The sequence below is a fragment of the Falco peregrinus genome, chromosome 17, assembly GCF_023634155.1.
Source record: "Falco peregrinus isolate bFalPer1 chromosome 17, bFalPer1.pri, whole genome shotgun sequence".
Classification (NCBI taxonomy): domain Eukaryota; kingdom Metazoa; phylum Chordata; class Aves; order Falconiformes; family Falconidae; genus Falco; species Falco peregrinus.
The window spans coordinates 5622064-5643346 of NC_073737.1; the positions used below are offsets into that span (position 1 = coordinate 5622064).

At 48.1% G+C, this 21283-nt stretch overlaps 1 protein-coding gene across 27 annotated transcripts in view; it reads right to left on the reverse strand.

Annotated features, from left to right (window-relative positions):
• Window positions 1-21283, reverse strand: part of AAK1 (AP2 associated kinase 1) — an 85499-nt gene that overhangs the window by 18929 nt on the left and 45287 nt on the right. For 4 of the 27 annotated variants that reach the window (XM_055820222.1, XM_055820218.1, XM_055820236.1 and 1 more), the window contains exons 13-20: window positions 20969-21184; window positions 17814-18043; window positions 17010-17167; window positions 16512-16628; window positions 14587-14682; window positions 3518-3619; window positions 1722-1823; window positions 869-979 (exon numbers count right to left, since the gene is read on the reverse strand). In XM_055820222.1, the coding sequence (XP_055676197.1) occupies window positions 869-979; window positions 1722-1823; window positions 3518-3619; window positions 14587-14682; window positions 16512-16628; window positions 17010-17167; window positions 17814-18043; window positions 20969-21184 (1132 nt within the window). The other 23 variants (XM_055820227.1, XM_055820234.1, XM_055820243.1 and 20 more) reach the window with 14 other exon arrangements.

Sequence of the window (21283 nt, forward strand, 5' to 3'; positions counted from 1 at the left end):
TTAGGAGCCAGCTCCCCAGGGTGCTCTACTCAACGGAAAGAGAACAGAACTCCGGTCCCCAAAGAGTGTTTCCACAATTCCGCTCAAGCTCCACTACTGATGTACTGCCAGGGCTGATCTGCAGCTCGGAGGAATTACCACACACGCTCTGCTTTTCTTCAGCTCCGCTTTTTTGTGTTACTATGAAACTGTTCCATTTTCCAGTTGGATATTGCACTTAGAGACTTTCATTCCTATTTGTTGTGACACTGCAGTTTGACTCAAGAACCTTCTCCTGATAACCTCTGAAGAGTAAAACATTCTCTAGATCTGAAAGAGCTGTCACATGCCTTGGACGCTAACTCTTAACAAACCAAAAAAAAAAAAAAATGAAATTCTTTTTGTTTCCAAAGCCTGTGACACCAGTCTGGACAATTATCAGGCTCCCTTCCGGAGTCAATAATGCAGCACAAAATCAGGTGTTAAATCCCACGTGCAAAAAGCAAAACTGGAGCGTGTTCACTTACAAACCTGCGGAAGGGTTGCACACAAAAGCCCTCTCCCTTCTGCTGTGCCCCTGCTTCATGGAAGATGCCACCCGTCTTGACAAACCTTGTCTTTACAGTCCAGCCGAATACTTTTATCTATATATTTTTACCTTAGGACTTCAATGTAGATTCCAAGTTTCACCAGCTTGGAAGAAAAACCCAAAACAATGACTTGGGGGGTGGGGAACAAAAACAACAACAACAAAAAAAAACCCCAACCAACCACCTCCAGCAGACAGGTGAGAGCATCTGCCTGTGTTAACTGGTATCACCTTCACTTCACGACAGCTACAGACCACGTTCCAGGACGGACGGGGTGTTAGAGGCAAAGGGACATTTACCTTTGTGAGGCTGAGCTGCGAAAGCTACGGGAGCAAACTCATCCAAGAGGTCAGCGGCAGGATTAGAAAGCAGGGAACAGTCAAGCAGAGAGTCTTCCCCAGTGAGAGAGTCTGAGTCCAGGTTAGCATCCAAAGGCGCGAGGAAGCATTAAACAGGACACAAACACTGTTAACTCACATTCTCACGTTCCCGTTCCCGTCCGCTCGGTGTACAGACACAGCTCTGGTGCAAAGCCAGCACAAAACCTACCGGGTTTGGTGATGGAAAACATCTGCAGCGAGGGCAGAGGGATTCCCAACACCCTCAGCAACACGTTTAGCATCCTCCGGGGCTAACTGCCCTCCAACGCTGAGCAACACCACGAAAACCCACACAAGTGACAGGTTAAAGCAGGGGCAGAGAAGGGGAGTGCGGGGAGAGATTTCCAGGGAGCCTCTGCCTGTTCCACAAGAGACCTCTGAAAAGAGGACCAGTCTATCTGCTGCAGAATTGGCCAGACCAAGGCCTCTGCAGTCAGAAAGGGACAGGAATTGTTTACTACCGTGCCCCAATGGAACAGACAAGCCAGTGACTGCTCCAGATTCCAGAAGCACTTCATCGGAGCGACACTCCGGCCCCTACGGATCTGTAAGGGTGGGCTGAGGGAACACTGTACCCTTCTTTGCCAGGAGACAAGCAACAGTGACCTTCAAGGAACCATGCAGCACGCACTCACAAGACACACAAGCAAGCCCAGTTTACACTGGTGGGAAAAGCAGATGCTCATGCTGAAGCGGACAGCGCCTTCGGACTTACACAGCCCGCGCCAGTACGACGCGCCCCTGCCCCCCAGCACCCTCCCGCCGCACCAACCTGTTCTGTTGGAGGCAACCGACTCGGTCTGTGACACAAGGCGTTGGGGCAACGGAGCCTCGAGGCCCGGTATGAGACTCTCAACAGCTACCTCAGGTTTTCCTTTCCAAATGTGCGAAACACCAGAGCAGAGGAGAAGCCAGAGGTTAGTTTGCAAGACACAGTGTAAGTAGGAACGAAGGCGGCAGCTGTCTGAATCCTTTAGTGACCCTTTAACGCGTGTCTGCTGCATGACAGACCCTTTAATACTGACAGCAATGAGGGGCTGAAGTCAGACTTCCGTGAGGGAAGACCGTAACACGTTAAGTGTTTGTTGTGTTTGAGGCTTTTCTGTCGGGTTGGTTTTATTTATTTTAATTTGTGCAAGCCCAATTTGAAATAGCCAGAGGGTGGGAAGGTAATAACGCCCGCCCTGCAGCTAAGCAGACGGCCTGGGGCTGGGCAAACAACTGCAAGTTTTTGCAAGATCCTCTTCCAGCAAAAGGAACACACTGACCTTTAAGGAGTCCCCTTGCATGAGAAGCAACAAATCATTAAAATACCTGCTGCAGAGCCCTTAGCACGTTCCCACTTCAGCCTGTAAAAAGCCAAGACGTGGGACCTTTTTTTTCCATTTGGAGCGCCCAGTGGAGCAAAGACTGCGGACCCTACGGAGGGGTGATCAAGTTTTGGAACTCAGCGCCCTACTGAAAACGCCAGTCCCCAGTATCGTCCGATCCTGACGTCCATTTATGGATACAAAAAGGAGATTTTTACAAAGGCTGGAAAGAAAGATTTGGTTTTATAGAAGCCATAACTGGGAGGGGGAGAGGCATGGAAGGTAACTGGCACGGTCACACCAGCCAGGTGTAACGCTGGTCTGGGTCTCTCCCTCAAGGACCAACATCAAGGCAATGACCAAGAAGTTAAACAGCAGCAACGCACTCGCGTCAAACGCCAGGACCAGCGGCGATCGAACCGGTCAGCTTTGAGGGATTATTGAACATTTCTGTTTGCACAGCAGTGTGTGTCTGTGCCTGCGACTTGTGGGATCATTATCTAAGAGCATTCAGACAACTGCCGAAAACTGCAAAAGGGAGAAAAAGTCTTGCTACGAAGGTTTCCTCATTTCCTACCTCTCTATTCAAAGCTACAAGGTTGCAACCAGCTAGCTGGGGGACCCTGGCTGCGGCCCAAAACCGCAAAAGCAGCGGATTGCAACCAACTGCAGCCTGCAATTATTAGTCTTTAATACATTTGGCAAGTAGACCAAACACAGTTCTGCAACACTCTGAAGATCTTTACACCGCCTGGAGCCTGCTGCATCTGGGCTCAGGGCAGCCTACCATGTTTATTCTCAGCATATGCCCCAAGGTCAAGGGCAACGCCGTCCTCCCCATCCTGCCGAGGGTCGATGGGCAGACAGGCTCAGTGCCTGGGTCGCGCTGACAGCGAAGCCTTTCACAGAAATGGAGGGATTTTTTGCACCTTCTGCTTCAGTCAACTATTAGCTTTCTTCTGCCAAGCCCAGAAGAACACACAAGGCGCAACCACGCCACATTACCATGCCTAATCAGCGAGCCCAGATTTTTAAATGCAAACACAGAGTCTTCGCTGATCAGACACTAGTCCCACGGAGAACAGGCAGGTCTGCCTCAGCGTAATCCACAACCTCCTATCACATTGTGTTTCACCAATATCAGCGGCTGTTTTGAGAGCCTGGAGGGATTAAACACGCAGAGGTATCATGCGGGACAAGACATGCCATGTGAGACAGAGGGGAAGAGGCACCCTAAGTTGTTTTTTTTTTTTTTTACCATTCACAGCGTCTGACGTGCTACCGAAGGGGTCAGCGAGAGGCAGGATATCAGGGAGCAGAAGCGCAGTCTCAGGAGATTTGAGTCCCTCAATCAGTTTTTCTGGGTTAAGCAGGAAAAGGAGGAAGGAAAGCAACAGAGAAAAAAAAAGCAAGGGGAAAAAAAAAAAAAAAAAAAAGAGAGACAACATTAATCAGGTGCCCAGTTCACTGGCTCATAGTCCAGCGTGTGCAGATCTCTTCTGAGCCTGACGGTTTTCTGTGCGAGTAACACTTCACTTAGACATACTGGGGGGCAGCTGTTCACGGTCATCTGAGACAACTGAGGACACCCTCACCCACTGCACGCTGCTCTCCCCGAGGAGCCACTGTAACACAGCACACAGGCCCTTCACTCCTACCCAAAGCACAAAAGCTTAACGTGACCCACTGAAAGGCAAATTAACTAAATAAAACCTTCAGTTCTTCCCCCCTCACCTTCCTGTGCTGGGGAGGTCTTTGTATTTGTTAGTCTTTGTATCATGACAAGAAGCAGAAGAGGTGACCAGAAGCTCAGGATGCTAGAGCTAGGTACACACCACCTACTCATTTGCCCAAGAACGGAATGGTTACAGCGCTTAAGAGCTTAAGCGGAAACAGAAATCACTGAGACACCACAGTGCCAGACATCAGAACTTGCCCTTGGGTTAAACAGCTGTCTAGTTACCAATTAATTATTTCAACTATCAGGTTTCAAATCAGACATGTCATTCTCAGCAGTACAACTCCTGTGGTTCCCATTATCCTTCACACAAAGAAATTTAGATAGCCTGGGCAAAACGTTCATCTCCATTATTGATCTGGGGGATGAGCGATTTCACAATCATAGTAACTGGGTTTTCAACAATGACCTTAATTATTTAGCTTTCACAAGGGTTTCTTCACAGAAGATAAAGAACATTTCCAGGATTTCCTGGAAGTAATCGCATTTGACAGAACAGCACTGACAAAATTTCCTCCACACGGACAAACCGTTCAAACAGCTGCGTTTATAACCTAACATTAGAATGAGCTGCGGCCCTGCCACAGCTATATATTTACAAAATTTTTTACATCTGTATTTTACGTTTTGAGTTCAAAGGCTGGTGTTATTATTTATTATCCAAAGTAAACGTGCTCATAACTGCACAAAAGCACAGGCTCCGGAACACTGCTGTAAAAAAGACTCACATGCTGAGAAAGCCAAAGAAAAGCTTAAATTGCACTGTTACATATACGGTAATAAAATCCATCTTTTTTTATTGCTCCATATAAATAATAAAATAGCCTAGCAGCTTTGGAACTGCTTATTCAAAGCAGGACAAATTCTACTCCCCGTGAAAAACTTCACAAGCCAACACACTAAAAGCAACCAGGAGGGGAAGGGAGCCTAGAAACCAACCCAAGGGGCAGCTGCTTTAACATTAAAGGCCTGAAGAAGGTCAGCTGGAAGGAAAAACCTGCTGAACTGCAGCCTTGAACGTACATCAAACCTTCCCACCCCTGTGAGGAATACCCAATTTTAAAGTCGGATTTGCCAAAGAAAATGCACCCCAAGCGCAGAGGCATCCTCCTCGGCAGCACAAAGAGGGGCTTTTTCCTTGGATGAACAGAGAGGCCGGGAGCAGGGGCTTGGCAACAACAAAAAAAAAAAAAGATGTGTTAATGTCATCAAAAGGGAGCTAAGAAGGATGGAAGTGATTATAGTACACTGGGAAAACCGCAACACAGGAGAGAGACTTGGGGACAAGACGACAGGGAACATGCTCAGTTCCTTTTCCCTGAGGGAAGCGACGAGGTAACCGGTGTCTGCCAGGGTGCAGCCGACTCCAACAGCGTTTCCAATCACTTAATCCCGATAGCAAGGCACAGGGCGACTGTGGGAGAAGTTACGGATTGCCTCCGAGTTGGGCGGTTTCAGACTGGGTTTGGCTCCTGCTCCGAGACAGGTTTGTACGTGTTGTACGTACACCGCGAACGTGGTCCCCTTCTAGGGACTCAGGCCAAGACCCTCGTTTCAACGCAGACTTAGAGGCGGCCCCTCTGCCACTGCCCAGCTCTTCAGGACGTTTGCATCAACCTCTCTCTTCAAACCCCTGTACGTCCAGTAATCACTCCTTTTACGACCCCATTTCCAAGCGTCTTGCTCCTTGAAGTCCCCATTCTTCACCCTTACCTTTCTGGTTTCCTCCTTTTTCATTCCTGCAGATTTCCATTTAACGCAGTGGAACTGCCCCTTGCTCAGGTACTAGGAAGTTGCCTATTGAGCTCAGCCACGCTTTTTTAAACATCCAGAAATTACGAGACTAAACACCGTGGGTTTCACCCTACACGTCAGTTTTCCCTCCCGTCCCCTGGGGTTCGACCAGTTTTATGCAAAGCTTTAGACTGTCAGTGGTTCTTGGTCTTATTCTGTTACTTGTCTCACGCCATCGCCTTTCCGGCTTCCTTCACTGCTGGTGCTGACCTGCCAGCGCTGGCACAGGCAGCCCCTGCGCCCCTTAGCGCAGGATTAGAAGGAACTTTTATTCCCTTTCGAGTGAGGCCGAGAAGTTCAACAAGAACAAGAAGGTGTTGGGATGAACGGGAAAGGAGATACCAAAGGCAACAAACCCCAGATGCCTCAGCCCGTTTCGAGGCCTAGCAGTTCATTCTGTTTCTGTTTTGTGTTGCACCTTGTACTAACCTGTGGGAATAAGAGATAAGGAACAGCGGTCACTCTAGAGCGGAGGGGAAATTCACGGTCAACTAGGAGCAAAGGAAAAAGTTAGCAAAGGTCCAGCGCAATCCGTGGTTCTGTGTTAGTAACCAGGAATACCTTCTCTGCAGGGGTCGGTTTGGCCTCTTTTTTTTTTTTTTTTTAATAAGCGTATCAGCTAAAGACACGTATGTTAGTGGAAGTTCTCATGAGCCCACACCAAACATTCAAGTCCAGCACACTACACGCCTTTGCAGTGGCAAATAAACCCAGCTCTTAAGCCTCTGCTTCACCACAGCTCCACTCATCGAAGCAGGAACTCAAGAAGGTATCTTCTGCGTGCTACACTGTCTCCCTGCACACGAACGTTAGGCAGCTGCAGTCTGACTGCACGCAAACCTAGAACATAAAAACACTCGCGATACCAAACTGTATTTTGGGTCCTGCTACCGAGGGAATTCTCTAGCAGAAGTTTAATTTTAATTTCAAAGAGAAAAGCTGCTTCACCTGCAAGCAAAGTCATGGTTGAGATGGTGAGGAGGCAGCGATGCTCAATAATTTAAATAAGTAAGAAATGCAGCAGTGCAAGAACAGGGAAAGCTGGGATAGCTCATGTCCCTCGTGTTATCTGTACGAACAGAACAGTTCCAAGGCACGTACACAGAAAGTGATCAACTGCAGAACAGACTCCTCCGACAGGGCACGCAGCACCTATCTGCCCTTTGCAGGAAGAGACGAAGGCTGCAGCCTGGCCTCTGGACTTCTCTAGAACACCCGGCTGCCATCCCCCTAGCAAAGATCTACTGGAGGGAAGCCAAGAGAGGTGTTTTGCCACTACAGGACCTGTTTCTCGTGACTCTCCAGGCATGCGGGCACACAATCACAAGCTGCGCTTTAGAAGTGGTCCCAATGGCAAAGACTATCAGTTATGGAGCAAACAGCAACAGAACAAGAAATAAACGAAGAGAAACTTCATCTATGTTGCAGTTCCAGGGCCCATTGCAATTAATTTCGTGCATGTGTAGAGCTCAGGCTGCAGCGTGACAGGACAAAACACATTCTGTATTAATCACGACGCAGTTAGATTCAGGATTTTATGGCATCAGATGTCCTTCTGCCCCAAATCCAGTAGAGGTATCCACATTACCCATATGCAGGCACATAAACAAGCCCAAGGATAAACAATGTTAAGAACATGTAGCCCAATACAAAGGTATTTTATATCCTACAGCTCCTGAAGGGCTCTCGGGAAGGGCTTTTAACAAGCTCCAGCTGGGAAATGTGTGTTCTAAATCCATACCTGTGCTCCCACACGAGGTTGCCTCTTGGAGGCATCCCCTTCCCCAGGCAGCCTAGGGAAAACCTGCCAGACGCTTCCCAGGTCTCAGGGGAAGTCAGCTTGGTTTGGGCTCGGGACTGATCTCACCAATGCTGCTTCGTTTGCTGTCCAGTTCTCTACTTTGTCCAGTTCCAGTCCTGACAGGATGGCAGCAGGTTTGCTATGGTGTTGCATCAGCTAGTAAGGATGCTCGCTGAGTAAGCAAGATTCATTAACAAGTCTTAAGAAGGTGTCTAAGCTAAAAAGCACGTGGGCGTGTGTGGGTTTGAGTGTGTGTGTAAGAAGTACGCTATCAACCCTTTCCAGAGCCGAAGCCCAGCTGCACACTGCAGCCTTTAGATGAACGTTTCATATTCTTAAAGTTGCCCGCTCCTCACAAGAAGAAATTACTGTTTCCTATCATAGTCAGAGTAAGCCAAACAGGCTGCAGAAAAGGCAAAGCAGGAGCCTACAGAGCTGACAGCTCTCCGAGGCAGCCCCAAACGGCAGATGCTAGCAGCTTCGGAGACTGGAAAACCAAACCGCTTCCTCTGGGAATGAAAGCAAGAGCCTTTCCTCTGATCGCACGAACATCAGAAGGAGGTAATGCCATTTAGCATCAGCAGAATTAACTATGGATTTATATACCACGGGACAAGCAAGCAAGTTCAATCCCCATGCGTAGGTTGAGCAGCACAGCTTTGGGGCAATCCAGTGAGAAAACTGACCTTTTCCTTCAGATCCCTTCATTTCTAACACATGCACAAAACTGATTTCTGAGATTTACCATCAGTCAATTTGCACAGACTTTGCATCTGCACCACCACCACTACCAAAGACTAAGTTGGCATGCTGCATTTATACTTGGCAATATAGCCGTTAAGCCACACAGTATAGGCAGAAAGCATTTTAAGACGGAATAGAGTTATGAAAAAAAATATAAATGAAGGTACGAGGGAGGAAAATGGGTTTTTAGTTAGAGCAGGCTATTAGAAAGAAAAAAGATTCCTGAGAAACTTGCAAGTTAAAAAGGGGAACAGAGGGCAAAAATCCATCATAAGTTGGTAACACACTGAACAATCAAAATGCAACATCTCAAAGCCAAAAAAGTCCACCAGCCAGGCACCGCACACAGTAAGAACATTACTCACTCGTGTACCGCGGAGGAATAGCAAAAAGAAAAGACAATTCAATAGAGCACACAGCAGAGTTCTTTTCTTCGGATGTCAACTGAGAAAGAAAGACAAAGTTGTAAAAATCCTGCCAAGTCAACTGTGCTGCGAGTGGGAGGGCAAATTACCAAAGCAGGTATAGATTAGTCACCCAGAAAGATTTCTGCCTATTGATTAACCACGTATTAAAGATTGAAGGAAACCCTGCACTTTATTCAGCAACAGAAGACTTTGAGTAATCAAAAGGAAGGCACTGGACTTTAATTTTCCTAATGGAGTTTCTGTGAAATGGAATTGTTTCTTATATAGCACAAGTAGAGAGACAAAGGGGGACAAAATGGAATTGGTATGCTTTAAATACGGACTTTAAACACGGTCTTTAAACACCATAGAAATAGTAGAACAACATTTAACAGTGGCTCCTTAAGAGATCAAAATCAAACAATTTTAGTTTAACTTTCAAGATCTCAAATATTTGTAAAAATACTACCCCTCTGAATCAAACTCAAAGCCCAGACAGAAACAGCACTAGCTACTACTGACATTCATTTAGTTGGGATCCCTGGGGCCCATTGGCTTTGTTGCTCCCAAGCATCACCACACTAGATTGCACCCTCAATTAAAAATACAGCAACTAATTCAAGTTAGTAGATGAGTAGTTCCCCTGTTGCATCTTCCCAGCTCAAGATGTAAACTCAGATCATCAGCACGCATCAATATGTGTTTGCACCTGTCTGCAGTTACTTTATCTCAGTGTGCCCTCTTGGCAGAAATGTAAGTTATTATTAGAAATAGAGGTTTTCTCTTACGGTTGTTATCAACACCCTGACACAGGTGGGCGTACAGTTATCTTCTCAGAATTTATGGGCCTGGGATAGAGAGAGTTATGCCGACTGAAAACACTTCAAGCATTTTGTGCCACAAAAATAAAGAAGTCCTCCTACAGTAGTAATAGTGGCCCTGTTAAAGCAGGTGAACTTGTGTGTTTCAACAAGGATGTCAATGGTTTGAGCCCGAGTTCATGCTCCCAGGTGTGAGAAACTGCCAGCTTCAGCAGTCTGACCTCAAGCCTTCACCATTCTTTCCCGCTTCCAGTTCTTCAAATGCTGCGATAGCCTGAAACACACCCCCAGCTCGCAGCGCCGCTTTGGCACCCTGCAGAGCCGCCCAGTCCGCAGGTCACACGTTAGAACACAGTGAGAAAAATAGAGTTTTGCTTAAACCCCCTATTTTTGAAGCCAATTATGTTTCGAGCAGGAATGGTTATCAGGGCCACACATTTTTGATAGCTAGCTCCAGAAACATGGCAAGGGTGTGGACACGCTTTGTTTTGAAATTGCACTGCAAAACATCTGCTTCCTTAGCCCCGACAAGCATCCTCTGGGGTGAGTAAAAACATGCAAGTCCGTGAGTACTTGAGGGAAATGAAAAGGCAAAAGTCATTCTTGAAGTGCTATTGAAAAGCTTTGGAGAACTCCAACAGGACAATGGCTCGTGAATAAGCAACGCTGTTTCCCTTTTTGTCAAAGGTGAGTGTCCAGCGCGTGCCCGGGTGGCACAGGCGTGCTTTCTCGGCCCTGCGCTTCCTCCCCCCGCTATACCTGTGTGTTTACTTAGCTGTGCCGGGCACGGAATTTCTGTCTCCCTTTCCGTTACGGGTAAGACAACGCTGCAGTGGCCGCTTGGTGTTGCTGCTCTTCAAACAAATCAACTCCTCTGAAGCCACATTTGCCTCTCAGCTGCAGCCAGTACCAGTATGCTGAATTATTGCGCGGGGTAAACGGTCTTGTAAATTTTGCAAAGAAAGAATGATGCCTTCTCTTTGGCAGAGGTGTAAAAAAAGACGACTGACCCCACGCAAAGGCGGGATCGCGCTCGGTACTGATGCAGAGGCCGCCAGTACCACCACCCTGCGCACACAGCTCAGCCCGCGCAGGAATCGGCGCGGCGCGTTCCGCAGCACGGGGGAGTTTCTCCTCCATCCAGTAGCAGGGAGGAGCAGAGCTGCTTTTTCTCAGCGCTCACACCTAGTCCTGCTGCTCAACAACTTCTCCTCGCTTGCTCTGCTGCCAAGGACCCACACCCACCACCTCTTCTCTCTCTCCTCTTCTGCAGAGAGTGGAGAATAAGCCAGGACTGCCAGCAGCACAGGGCACCTGGGGGAAGGACGCTGATCTGCAACCAGAGCGAGCAGCAGACACCCCCTCCCAGCCCAAGCCAACAAACAGCACCAGGGATACTCGTTTCCTATCTCACAGGGCATTTCACTGGGCCCACCCACTCCTCCAAAACTTGTTTATCTGAGCAGACGTTTCTAGAGTAAAAAGGACATAGCTAAAACCTTTCCTGAAACTAACAGATGACTGAAGAGTGCGGGTAACTGCGCCAACACAGCACGTAAGCATTTAAATTTCAGTAGTTAATAAGGGACAGGGGCTAAAGCAGAAGTATTCACGTGGTGAGGGCCAAACCTCTCATTAAATACTTCTTAAAGCAGGTTTAAAAACCCTAGAATTGGGACTACTCACGGAGTGGAGCCTCAAGGACAAAGGAAAAGATCCATCTTGATGCTATGTAACTCAGCTGAAATTCAGGTGTCCAGAATACCTTGTGCAAAATTTCGCCTCCCATGCTCGTTTGTATGAGCTAAATTCATACTGATAGACATCAAGTAGCCACACACAGCAGAAAAATTGCCATTCTGGTCAAATACCCCATTATGATTAATCAGCAGTGAAGCCTACAATAAGCTTATTAAAAAGAACTTGGCTCACTTTCCTGCACATGCATAAGGAAAAAAAAAATGTTTTCAGCATGAATATTTAATTCTCCCTTATTTTAACAGATGTTTTGCCATATTTTTACATACCTCTTACCAGCTCCTCTTACTAGTTACAATTCCATTAAGAATTGCAGCCGTTACTCATTGGAGAAGGAGGAATAGACTGAAAACCATTCAACTTGCCCTCGATCATTACCCTGAGCTGGTATTTCTGCCTTCTGTAGGGTGCTACGTTACCTCTCCTCTAGAAATACTTACTGGGAAGCTTGTTACCCACAGCAAAGGAAAACCAGCCTCCTCTAGGGTATCGCACACCTCCAGCGCCGTGATCCACACAAACAGGCCAGCCTGCTAGATCCCGCTGTCCGTTTGTCTTCACTGACTACACCATGTCTACAAGTGTCATCTGGCTAAACCTACAAGCGAGCACTCACACTCCAAGTCACATCTGTCGGCTGTAGCCCCGCCAGCAGCGCGCTCCTCCATCTGAACACATTTCGGCTGCCTGGGGATGCACACTATGGCTATTTGTCACGTGTTAAGCATCATTTAGTTGCTTCTCAGGAATCTGTGACAGAAAGGTTCATCTGTCCTTCCGAGCATACAGAGGAAAGGTGGGAAAGCCCAAGGAGGTCGGTCTCTGGCCAGCGTTCAAGTGATGCCACCTGCACCCTCGGGTGCCAGCAAAGGGAGCAAGGTTGCAGCTTAAGCAAAAAAAAAAACAAAAAACACACCACCAAAAACCAACCCAAAAAACAAACAAAAAAAGCCCAAAAAACAAAACTGAGCTCCCAGCCAGACCGTCAGCTGTCACAGGTTCAGAGCGCAGAAAGCTGACAGAACTGGCTCTGTATGACAAACAGGGAAAATACCAAATAAAAGCCTCACTTATGCCTGTAGTGAAAGCCTTTCTGAACAACACCGCTCTTGTACAACCAAGGGGTAAGGCTCTGCACGCTCCCAGTCTATAAAAAGCCAGATGTAAAATGTTTTCAAAGGAAAGAGATTCACTATCAAGGTTTTCTCAGAAACAAAAATCTTCCAAATAAAGCAAGTATTTAGCACGCATTCAAAGAAATTCAGAAGTTTTGTGCTTCTGCAGCTTGGAGACGTGCAACTGGAGATGATGATGTATGAGAGGCTGGGGTCAATCCCAGCTCTGCCGACCCAAGGGGCACACCGCGAAAAAAGCCTTTGCCACACAAGGCAGCACATCCCTCTTGTCCAAGACCTCTGTGCTTGCTGCAGGGATGTTTCTGCACAGGTAATGCAAAGAACAAAGACGACATTTCTGCGTGACAGACACACAGATTGAAAACCTGAGTCCAAATCCAGGATTCTTATCTTTTTCTGTTGGATTTACAAGCAGCGACAACCCCTCTCAGTTTTCAAAGCTAAGGGTAAGTCCGTGGCTCTGCTCCTTCATTCACGGGCTCCCGGCCTCAAGTTTTTTTGTTAAAGAAAAACCAAAAATAATTAGGAATATCTTGGCAGGAACCTGCAGGAAGCCACCAAAGCCAAATCTCGTGCTTGCCCTTGCCCCCTGCTTTGCCCTCATGGAAGGAGACCCACAGAACTCAACAGGACCAGGTACATGCAGGCAGAGAGATTAGCACCTGCCTGCAAAGATACACAACCGCTCAGGGACAGGTTTGTGGGACAAGCAACCTGGCACCACGAGAACTGCAGACAACTGCTGCTCTGATCATTTACACCCGAGGGCAGGGTTGAAAGGCAGTTTCTCTGCAGTGGTTTCTCTACCATAAAGAATTTCAGAGCTCCGGCAGCTAAGGCTGCTTCACACAGTCGTGCCATTTCAAAATGCAACAGGCAATAAGGAAAACAACCGTCCTGGTGCGCAACTGCATGCGTTGAGCGTGCTGGCAGATAATTACATCGTAGTCTGGGCTGACAGGCTTCAAGTCAGTAAAGCCAACACTTGCAATAGCATTCAGGGGAGGAGGAAAAAAAAAAACATGCAGTCATCTGTCTTCTGTAGGTTCTTTTCAAATTATAGCTGGGCAGGTCACCTCTTGGCACTCACATGGGGGAGAAAGTCTGGAAGTTCTGCTTCTTTTCTTGAACTGCAGCATTTATGATTAAAATCCCTTTTGAACCAAAACACGTTTCTCATTTTTTGAGCATCAACCAGAAGGAAGCAAGTTCCACGTTATGGAGAAACGCAGACTTCCCCACTGCCCCACCCCAAACTGCTTAATTTCCCACGGAGAGATGCCATCTCTGCAAGCACATCATTTTGAAGCTTGGGTCCTCTACTGTCAACACACCAGTGATCCACAGCTTGAGCTAAGGACAAGGGTGAGAGCTGTAACAAGCACTCGTCCTCTGGGGCTAGCTGACAAGAAGGCCCACCGCACATATTCACCAGAAAGCTTAGAGAAACTCCAAGATAAAAGACATTCCCACATTCCAAATCCCACCAATTTGCAAATAAGCTCCTAAGCGCTTACATAATATCGTGCTAAAAAGTGCTGGCTGCTGAAATGTGCACGCAGGAAAGACTTTTAAGCAGTGCTGCAAAGTAAATGGAAATAGCTACCAGCTGCACTAGAAAATTTTGCCAAATCAGAAAAGGTTACATCTTAACTCAGGCTTCACGTGAAGCACGCATTTGCAAGAGACCTTGGAAGCCAAAGAAACACTGACTCTTAACGGGAAAGAAAGAGGAACAATAATAAAAGCTACAATTTCAAAGTTGGAGGCCAATTTGAAAATGGCTTATATCGGAACAGGTAATTACCCAGTGATTATTTTTGGCTTTGAATACTGAGCCTTTAAAAAGACACCGACATTGCTGGCAATAGAAACAGTGTGATAACCCTAGGGTCTGCCGTGGAAACGAAGGGCTCTTGTGCTCAGCACCGCTCCCGCCACCACACAGATATCCAAGGGCAGAAAGCTCCACACATCACACTACCACTGAGCTCAGCAGAGCTTGTCAGCACCCAGCACCATGGACTGAGGCCCAGGACTTCAGGTGTGCCCGGAAACAGAACCAGGGGATTGAGAGTACAGAAACAAACAACAATCTGCCCCCCTCCATAAACTCGGTTCCAGTTACCTGGCGTGTCGGATAACGGGAGCGGAATGAAGGGATCAGGCACAGTCAGAAGAGGAGGGCTAGTGTCCAAACTCAGAATGTCTTTCGTTTTTTCAGCTGGTAACCAGGAAGAGAAAAAAGCAGAGTGAAACAGAGAAGAGACAAGCAGAAAGCATCGCGCAAAAACGTCAGCTCAGACAGAGCTTAGTATTACAGAGTCCAGGCTACGGCCTGACAAGAGCAACACACACTCAGAACAAGTTATGTTGCAAGTGTGTGGGAAAAAAAAATAAAAAAACAAACTAAAACCAAACAACTATTACCATGTAGCTCTCCAACACAATTTAACCCACAGATCTCAAAACATCCTTTGAAAGGGAAGTGCTATTATCTCGCTTTACAGTGGCACAGAAGGTGAAATGCCTTAACAAAGGACAAGCAGCAGGCTAGCCCCCCCACGTCGGGCCTCTGTCTGAAACAAGAGATGCAGCATCTTGCATCAGACAGGCTTAGACAGGCTCCTGTCCACAAGGAAAGAAAAAGAAAAGGACTAGAAGCACCCAGCCCAGTGCCAGCACCAAAAGAATTTCCAAGACACCTTCCTATGCCGAACCACGGGGCAGGAGAGCCAAGGGGCACGTTTTAAAGACAACTACTAAAAGAACTGAACACGCTACAGCATCCAGAAAGCCCAGAACACGCGCAGGTGCTTCTCAGGCTCTGCAGAAGGTACCCTGCAGCTGAACCTGGAGCTGCTGCTACTCAACATCACTCCACAAAGGCTGATGGAATATCGTAAGCTCCTCACAGGGCACTGAACAGCTAGAGAAACTCAGAAAGCAGCCCCCTAGAGCACTCTTGCGTCATGGACTTCAACTCCTTAATTCTCAGGTAAGAGCCAACAATACCAAGCTCAGCAACAAGCTCCTCTAAATCTCCTTTTGATAAATAGACATAAGCGTGAATGGATTTGTCACTTCTTGCCCCACAAAGGATCCTTCAGTCTCTTCCCAGGACTCCTCTCACCGAGGGTCGGCACGCTGCTGTGGGGAAGCGTCGGTTGCATTTGCCACCAGTAACAAAGGCTGCAGGAGATGGGGAGAGGAGGACCTGCACGTCAGGCTCCCAGAGGCAGTATTTTCAACACCGTGCTTGGCAGGTCTTCGCTGCTTTCGGTGAGAACTGATGCTGAAGAGCTACAAACAAGCAGCAGCACTCACCGCAGGTTTTTTTGGCCTAAAAGGGGCTGCTCATAACAAAACCTTGGTACCCAAGTACCACAGGAGACACCAGACAAGGTCGCACACGCAGAGGCCTCTGTGGAAAAGCTCCTCTGACCAGCCAAGGACTCCTGGCCTCTGGACCCATGCAGCACAGCCAGTGCAAAACTTCTTGCCTTCACCATTGAACTGTCAATGATGAGACAAACTGTGCACTCCTCTGAGGATTTTGCCTGCTCACTCCTGCTCTGCTGTTCTCCTCCTTCTGCAGTGCAGACATCGTTATCGCTGCTCCTCTCCTTCACACAGCCTAACAACTGCAGGCCAGAAATCTCCTCCAGCTTCCCTGACCAAGTTCTCCCAAGTCCAATTCCCTTACCGCACACTATGTATTTTACTTCTACTTGTGAGCCACATGGAACTTCAACATGCTAAGCAGCTTCCTCGTGAACTTAAGGGGCTTGCTCAGTTTCTTCCCTCACCAAAAGCCTCACCTCTGCCTACAGACCTCCTGTCTCCACTACCCAACTGTGACGAGCACATGTGCCGTTCCTGCCTTCCCTTCTTTACCAAAGCACCCACCCTATCCCTACAGTTCTCAGTACCAAAAGCCCAGCTCAATTTGTATCAGTTTTACTTTCCTTTCAAAGAGGCTACGACAAAGAGTTGCCGTTTTTCTGCAGTGTTGTTTGGGCACGGCCCTGTAGGACATACTCACAAACTCACCTGATCCGGCAGTGAAGGAAGGGCCACCAAATGCATCTGCCTGGGTTGCAGATGAAGCCGGCTGGAAACCCGGAATCAAGTTCTCTGTGGAACTGCCCATCTTTTCTGGAGCTTTCCCTGAAATGCCAGACGCAGATTTAGTGGAAGAACTTCCATTCTGAGGGCAGGTTGCTTACCTAGATTTTTTACGACACTATTTCAGGATGTGCCTTAAGCCCCTTGCTGCAAATCAAACTCTGCTTCGTCTGCAAGTTATAAGCTGTAGCTTCTACAACAAACCGATCGAGGCTGCTTTAAAAGCGGTTTGTACCTCTCCCTTTGAGGATCATGCTCATTTAATCGCAATTACTCAGCAAAGAGGACAGGGACTGAGAAGGGCAACTGGAAGAATTTAGCTCTTATGGGCACATAGGAGAGCACCCCAGGAGCATCTGACCGAAAGCAGCATCGTTCCATGCCATCTTCCAATTTGAGAGCAGGCCACGTCCATGAACCTACCGTCACCTAGCTTTGCAAAGTCCTTGTTCAGCAGCTCCTCAGCTGTGAGTTTGGAGAAGTTATCATCATCAAACGGATTCCACGTGGAGACATCGGGCGGGTTATAGACATTCTGCTGTGAGGTCCTTGGGGAACCCGAGGGTGTGGTGGAAGCAGATCTGGATGTGATCAACCCAACCAAACAGTCATTAATAACCCATCCAAAATCCTCTGGCCAGCACCATGAGCTGGTCCAAGCTACTGCATTACAATTACTTCCTACTTAAAACTCTCAGCACACTTTACTGTACGTGCATGCCCAGAAGCCTGGGACCAGTGAGCCTTATCTGCTCTTCCTTTGGTTGAGCATCCTGGTGTCGGGGATTGAAATAAGCACCGCAGAGCATACCATTTGAAATACTTTTCTGCAATGCCCACGTGGAGGCTTCCTGCCTGTAGACACTATAAAAGTGAGCTCGAGTGCTCCTGGGGAAGTGCTGATACCAAGCAGCAGGTGTGGAGCGTGCACTGGGGCTACAGGTGGAACAGCTGAAACGACACTAGCTTTTGGTAACACAGAGGAAGGCCCCACTTGCTCAGCTTTTGGGGAGCACAGAAGCATTCAGGAGGGCTTACACCCTTGGGGAAGTTTTTCAGCAACTTTCTGCCAAGCCTCAAACTGTGGTCTGGGGAAGGCAAAGACTCATTTAGACCTCAGAGTTTCCTGCCTACCTTCAATCCCCGAGTTTTGCGTAGGAGATCTCAGAAAAGCCTCCCCTACCCCTCCCCTCCACCCCCTTCGACACCGAGTGACAAGCCACCTACTTGGACTTGTTGAGACTGGCTTCGGCAGCAGCTGCCTGCAGGAGCTGAGTAGACTTGCTGGCTGGAACCCCAAAAACCGCACTGTGGGTCACGTCGCTCAGAATCCTCCTGTGTCCTGCACGCTGCGTCTTCGGGGAGGACGGAGGGGTGAGAGAGCCCAGCTTCTGACCTTGCACTGCTGGGGGGGGTGTGGTTTGAGGTTTTTGCTGTTGCCTCATTTGTGCCTGCATCTAGGAGAGAAAAGTAAAACAGTACGTCCTTGTTCATGACTAACAGCCACGATGAAAACACGGCTACATGCTGGAGGATCTGACCTTCAGGTCATGGATTGGGGATAGACAGTCTGGAGGGGAAAAAAAACACGAACAGAACAGCCGGAGCAGAGGGGAATTCGCTGATCTGTAGTATTTGAGGATTACTAGAACTGCACGAGCAGAGACCTCCTCCCCTTTCTATGGCGCAGCTCCGGAGGAAAAGCCTCTATTAGCGCTTGTCGTTAAAGGCTAGCGGGTCTCAGAAATTTGTTCACGAGTAAAGAGGCTGAGATCCAGGGCAGAGGTGAAAAAAGGAATCAGATGGTAGCGTGCAGGAGTCATGTCATAGGAACACAAGGAGTGGGGGTTAAGGTGAACAGCAGCGCTTCTTCCAGCAGATAATGTGTGATTGGGGTCAGGTCTCTAAAGGAGCACAGGTCTTCTGCAGAAATCTTGTGCAAGAAGTTTTCTTAGCTTTCTCAAAAAAAAAAAAAACAAAAAAACAACAAAAAACCACCCACAAGTAACACACGAACGACATTTGTCATTGAAATCTGGAGGAGAAAAACAGGCACCTTTGGTTTAGGTGTAAGTCAAGGCAGCCCAGCTACAAACCCTTTGGAAACTTCAAGGAGTTTCCTCACACTGATCTTATTTTTCCATTACCTCAGTGTTAAATTCACAAACTTGTAAATACTTGAAATACTGTCTTGTAGCGATAAACAAGAGCATCGCTTCCCATTATGTGATTTATCAAAATCTGGCTTTCAGGGAGGTATCACGGTTGGATTTAAAGTAGGAAAACTAGAACACGAAGACCAGAAAGTCTGCATGTCACCTCCAGCACCTGGGCGCTGACTCCCTGTTCCCCACCCCGTATCATCCCAGGCCATTTTCAACCAAAGACAACAGATGAAAGACTTGGAAAGACCTAAGAGGGCAATGACGAGAAGAGGTAGATCCTCAGTGTGGTGCTTAATTACAGCGAGGGAAGGCAAACGAGCGGTTACCCATCTTGCTTTTCATCTGGCATTTTCAGGCAGACTAACTCACTGCGGCCGAGAAGCAAACGGACCTGACTGCTTCTGATGCACCCACCTTACGTCTCGCTATACAGGTCAGTGCAGAACGGTACGCTTGGCACTGAGAAATAAAAGGGCAGTGCCAAAACTGCCACAGAAATTAACGCAGAGCTTAAGCCCAAGTCTCTCAATGCGAAAAGGTTTTGACGGGTCCTGGCTTGGTATCTTCTGCTCAGAGGCTCTGCTCTGCAGAGACCATGTCTCACTACCATTTTTGAAATGAGTTGACCACTGGTTTTCTCCTCCCAACTGCTGCAGGAGTGGTCAAGTGTCCAGATGCATCCATTTTGATCAGCCTTCCAGGGAGATAAGGCTAATTTTTCATCTAGCTGATTTAATAAAGACTGTTCTTGTGCTAGTGAATCACAGCAAAGCTCTTTAGAGATGCACTTCAATACTACGTTTCAGACAATTCTCCTCCAAAAGGGAAAGGGTAGTAACGGGCCTCATCCCAAACCTGTCTGCATGTACAGAAAGTCTCCTGCCAATTTCAATAAAATATCTCGCCCCAGGTCATTCAGCAGAACAGTAACAAGACCAGGAGGAACACAAAGCTTGTCACCTACCTAACAACCAGCTTAGTGCTGCAAATCAATATAAAAGCCAAGGGGCTGAATATGACAGAGCCCTGAGACACGTCAGAGTAAAACAAACACCACGGCCCAGCACTGCTCAGGTCACTGGCTTCTGGCGTTTATTAGTCAAATTAGTTCCTGATGAGCACGCCTCCTTTGAAGTGATGAGAGACGAACGGGGTCCTGAGTAACTAGCAACTCATCAACAAGCGAGCACAAAGCGACCCCTAGTCTGGGCTCAAACATCGTGTACCTGCAGTGGTTTGTTAACAGACAGTATGCTTTGCACACCTGCTACAGCAAAACAACGGGCAGCCTCCTCTTGCTTGGGACCTGCACGCGCTTTCTTTCCAACACACAACTAGAATTAGGGACATCCCTTTGCGCTCCCAGAAAGCGGCAAGAATGGACAGCATCGTGCAGGAACGAAAGCAAAAGGCTCAGCTGCCTCCCGTGTGTACTGCAGAGGCACCTGGCAGCAGGGATCCTGCCCTCCGGCACAGCTCCGCTGCCTTTACCACTGCAGACAGCTGGCTACTTCCCTGTTGCAGGCAGTCGTAGCTTCCATTAAGTAAAGAGCACTTATTTTGGACACACGTTCAGATGATTAGTAAAGTGGATGATTGATTGATTGATTTTTAGGTATGGTGCTTTGAAAAGTCTCCTTTTCCATAGTATTCGTTAAAGAAAAAAAGTTATCCCAAGACCAGAAACCACCAGGAAGGCTGCGTGCACCTGCCCTTGCATCAGTGTCCTGAGCAGGAGACAGAAGTTTTCCAAACGAGCAGCAACATAAAGCAGTTCTGTTTCCTGGTGCCCATCCTGATGCATTAAGTACAAACGATTTCTAAAGGATTTTATCAAGTCTTCTAAGGGAACGTGACAGGGGAGGGGATAGAGGGAAGCTGCATTAAGCAGCTACTTGCATCTTCTGATCTGCTCTCTACTCATCATCTACTCACCTATGGACCCAGAGCACAGCTCCGGCGTCCAGCATCCTGCTGGGAAGAACAGTCCAAACAACTACACGTGTCTCTGAGGCAGCAAGGTCAGAGCCGACACCTGCAGCTCAGTAATAACACACCAGGGCACCTAGCAGGCCCTACAGCACCTCTCACCCAGCCTCCGTGGGTCCCAAATCCCAGCCGCCCTGCTGGGGTGCTCCTGGCACGCCAGACCTGGCAGGAGGGCACTTCCCAGTACTCCCAATCCCACTGCCCTGTTCCTTCCCGAAAGGCTCTTACCACTTGCTCCTGCGGCTGCGCTGGCTGAGCCGCGCTTTGCTGGGCCTGGGGCTGCGGCGCTGCTGGGGCTTGCTGCTTCTGCTGAACTGCTGCTGCTGCTGTCTTCTGCTGCATTGCTGCCTGCTGGGCCATCATCTGCTGCTGCTGCTGCTGTTGCTGGTAGTAGTTCTGCATCAGCTGCTGCTGTGCTGGCGCTCCTTGCTGCATCACTGGGAACTGGGAAACAACCAGTTGTTGAGCTGCTTGTTGCACAGCTGGGAACTGGGGTACAACCACCAGAACTTGGGGTCAGCCACAGGAAGGGTTACAGCCACC